The sequence below is a fragment of the Apis cerana genome, linkage group LG3 (genome assembly GCF_029169275.1).
Source record: "Apis cerana isolate GH-2021 linkage group LG3, AcerK_1.0, whole genome shotgun sequence".
NCBI classification, from domain to species: Eukaryota; Metazoa; Arthropoda; class Insecta; order Hymenoptera; family Apidae; genus Apis; species Apis cerana.
In genome coordinates, this window is record NC_083854.1 from 11,030,162 (window position 1) to 11,033,622 (window position 3,461).

The 3,461-nt window shown below is 22.7% G+C and overlaps 1 protein-coding gene across 1 annotated transcript; it reads left to right on the forward strand.

The window, feature by feature from the left end:
• The first annotated feature begins 105 nt into the window (after window positions 1-105).
• Window positions 106-1,661, forward strand: LOC107998107 (ribosomal RNA small subunit methyltransferase NEP1). The gene is made up of 4 exons (XM_017057146.3): window positions 106-598; window positions 810-1,053; window positions 1,118-1,326; window positions 1,388-1,661. Exons 1-4 carry the CDS (start codon window positions 461-463, stop codon window positions 1,499-1,501), a joined length of 705 nt encoding a protein of 234 aa, XP_016912635.1. The 5' UTR covers window positions 106-460; the 3' UTR covers window positions 1,502-1,661.
• The last annotated feature ends 1,800 nt before the right edge of the window (window positions 1,662-3,461 follow it).

The window sequence follows — 3,461 nt, forward strand, 5'->3', positions numbered from 1 at the left end:
AATTCTTATCTTATCTATTTATTTTTTAGTATTTGTTCTCATTTATAGCAGTTTCATCTACGGGAAAGGAGATGGCGCTGAGTTTCTAATTCTTAACTTATTTTTTTTCTATTTGCTCTTCTTGTCTTCTATATTTTCTTTACAAAATTTATATATATAATTTTATATTAATATAAAATTTATATATTTGAAAAAACAACTCCAATATTTAACTTATTGTCTTTTTTACTCTAATCAGTTTTGTGATTGAATTGAATTCTTACACAGATTACATATATTTAAAAGATCATATTAAATATTTTGATTCTCTGCACAATCGGTATTTCAGAACGTGGAACATAAAATTGTATGAAAATATAAGTCTATTCTTTATATCGTTTGTGTACATAGTACTATATATATTGCATGTAATGTATATGGTATAGAAATAGAAAATTCTATTTCTAATAAATGCAAAAAAATGGGGCAAAAACGTAAGAATCGAAAAGAAGATTTTGAATATGATCCAGCTCCGAAACATCTTCATATCGCTCATATTAAAAATCAAGAGAAACGTTTAATTGTTATTTTAGAAAAAGCTCAATTAGAATCCGTTAAGGTAAGGTTATGTTTTGTTCAACTTCTAAAATAAATTTTCAGTTTTAATTAAAAAATATATTTTATTATAAATGCTTTATATGTTATATATAATATTATCATATATGTAATAAATCATAATTTCATTATGATTATTAATTATGTAAATAGTAAATTATCATTATGATTATGTAAATAGTAAAAAGTTTTATTGAAATTTTAAGTTTATTTAGGTTGGAAATAGTTTTGAATTATTGAATTGTGATGATCACATTAATATATTAAAAAAAAATAATAAAGATCCTGGTACATGTCGACCAGATATTGCTCATCAATGTCTACTAATGTTAATGGATAGTCCATTGAATAGAGCTGGATTATTACAAGTTTATATACATACAGAAAAAAATGTATTAATAGAAATAAATCCACAAACGAGGATACCAAGAACATTTAAACGTTTTGCGGGCCTTATGGGTAAAAATTACACATTAAAAAATTTTTAAAATTTTTAAAATTTAATTCCTCTTATATTTTGCAGTACAATTATTACACAAATTTAATGTTCGTGCATCTGATGGTCCAATGAAATTGTTAAAAGTAATTAAAAATCCAATTACTGATCATTTACCCGTTGGCTGTCGTAAAATTGCAATGTCATTTAATGCAAATAAAATACAAAATCCAAGAGAATTAGTTCCTCCTGATGAACCAATTGCTATTGTAGTAGGTGCAATGGCACATGGACAGGTATATATAAATGAATGAATATATATTCTATTTCATATATTATATGAAATTAAAATTACAGGTAAAGCCAGATTATATAGAAGATACTATATCTATAAGTAATTATCCTTTATCTGGTGCTTTAACATGTAGCAAATTATGCACAGCATTCGAAGAAGTATGGAAAATAATTTAATATCAAGTCAATATTATATTACTTATGAATAATTTAATTTTCAAGATTTTTCATTATTTTTCATATTATATGTAATTTTTGTTTCATTATGATTAAAAATAAAAAGAAAAAAAAATTATATAGAAATATAAATAAAAATATTTTATAAATTTTATAAAAATGTATTATATTGATTAATGATTTTAATTATTATATAGAATATTATAAATACCATATAATTAATAATTATATAGCCAAGATACTATAAATACAATATAATTCTTTTGTATTTATATATTCATTCGTTTATGAACAAGAAAAATAAACATCACATAGTGTTGCGCAATTTTCAATGGAAAATCCTAAAGAGAATGACTCATCAATATTGGTTTTTAAACGATTGGTTCATCTAAAAAGTATACAAAAGTACACCAATCGCTATTTAGAACGTGATAGAGTTGATGTTGACCGGAAGGATGCTAACGTGTGCATTGACATCAGTTCTAAATATCTAGTTTCTTTTTTGACTTTCGTATTTCATACGTCATCAAAACCAAAATGGTCGTTAATCTTAAGCATTTGAGACACTCCATTATCTTTATATAATTTGTTTTTTGAAAATTAGTATAAAATAGTATGTTGTTTTTTTAATATTGAAAATATTCTTTCTGTGATTTAATGCTTCTATTCGAAGTGATACGTGATAATAATTTAAACTATAGAAAAGTGATAGTAGTTCATTTAAGAGACGCCATTTTATGGTTTGGTGCCATTGTCGTTTGTGTCAATGCATATAGTAACAAGTTTTTATAGATTTTGATTCAAATATTTACAAATTTTTTATTTAGTGTCTTTACAAGTATTTAAGCAGTGATATGTGATAAATTATATAATTATCCAATTGACTACCGTAGTCAATGTCACGAGTTTCTGGACATTGAAATGTTAATATTTATTGATAGAACTCTATGTTTAAAAATTATTTATTTGATGTGTTATTTGCTACGTTGACAAAATTTAATTGCTTAAAAATTAAGATTGTATTTTATTCGAAATATTATGTTAAGATCAATTTTTCATATCTCGCCATTTTGGATGTGTAACGGAACTTTGTATAGTGATAAAGACATATATATTATAAAAAATATTTTTTGAATCATGAGAAATTTATTACATGCTAATTATGTTTTTAATTATTTCATTATTTATAATATTATTTTAATTATTTAAGACATTGTATCTTAAGGAGAACATACTTATAGATTTTGTGAGTATCCCAAAATGCATTGCAGTAGTTACAGAATCGTGGAATTGGACCGACTTGCGCGATACTTAATAAATTTTAACGTTATATTTCAAATAAAAAAATTAATTATTATTTATAATATTAAAATTTATTTTGTTTTCTATTATTATTACTTATTAACTTTTATATTTATAGATCATTATTTCAATGATATAAAAATGCATTATGGGTGAACATGGAACGATGGAAATTAACCATTAATTTTTGGATTGATTAATAAACTGTAATTTTAATTTGAAAATAAAGATGATGTTGAATTGTTATATGTATATATCCTTGAAATCCTAATTCTTGTTATTTTAATAATATATAATAATAATTAATAATTTTAATATATTAATATGTATATATATATTTAACATGTATATATATATATATATATTTTTTTTAAATTTCTTCGATTATGTTGAAATAAATTTACGATGTGATTTAGTATGCCATTTTATGTATAAAAAATATAAATTTGAAGTATACAATTATAAAAAAAACTTATCAATAACATATATATTGAAAAGAAATATTTTTTAAATAAAAAAATTAGACTGAAAAATATTTTTAAATTGTTAGTAAATATTTTTGAAATTGGCGCGTTATTATTCGTGTTAGTTCGGTAAAATTCGGAATGGTAGAATAGTGAGGGGAATGGACAGACAGGTCGTATTCGAGGAACAGCGG

What these genes read in the sequence shown, in the direction of transcription:
- LOC107998107 (XM_017057146.3), top strand. Translation starts at nt 461, where the DNA reads ATGGGGCAAAAACGTAAGAATCGAAAAGAAGATTTTGAATATGATCCA. An exon ending in ACGTTTTGCGGGCCTTATGG is followed by an intron (nt 1,054 to 1,117) that starts GTAAAAATTACA and finishes TATATTTTGCAG; the next exon opens with TACAATTATTACACAAATTT. An exon ending in GTGCAATGGCACATGGACAG is followed by an intron (nt 1,327 to 1,387) that starts GTATATATAAAT and finishes TTAAAATTACAG; the next exon opens with GTAAAGCCAGATTATATAGA.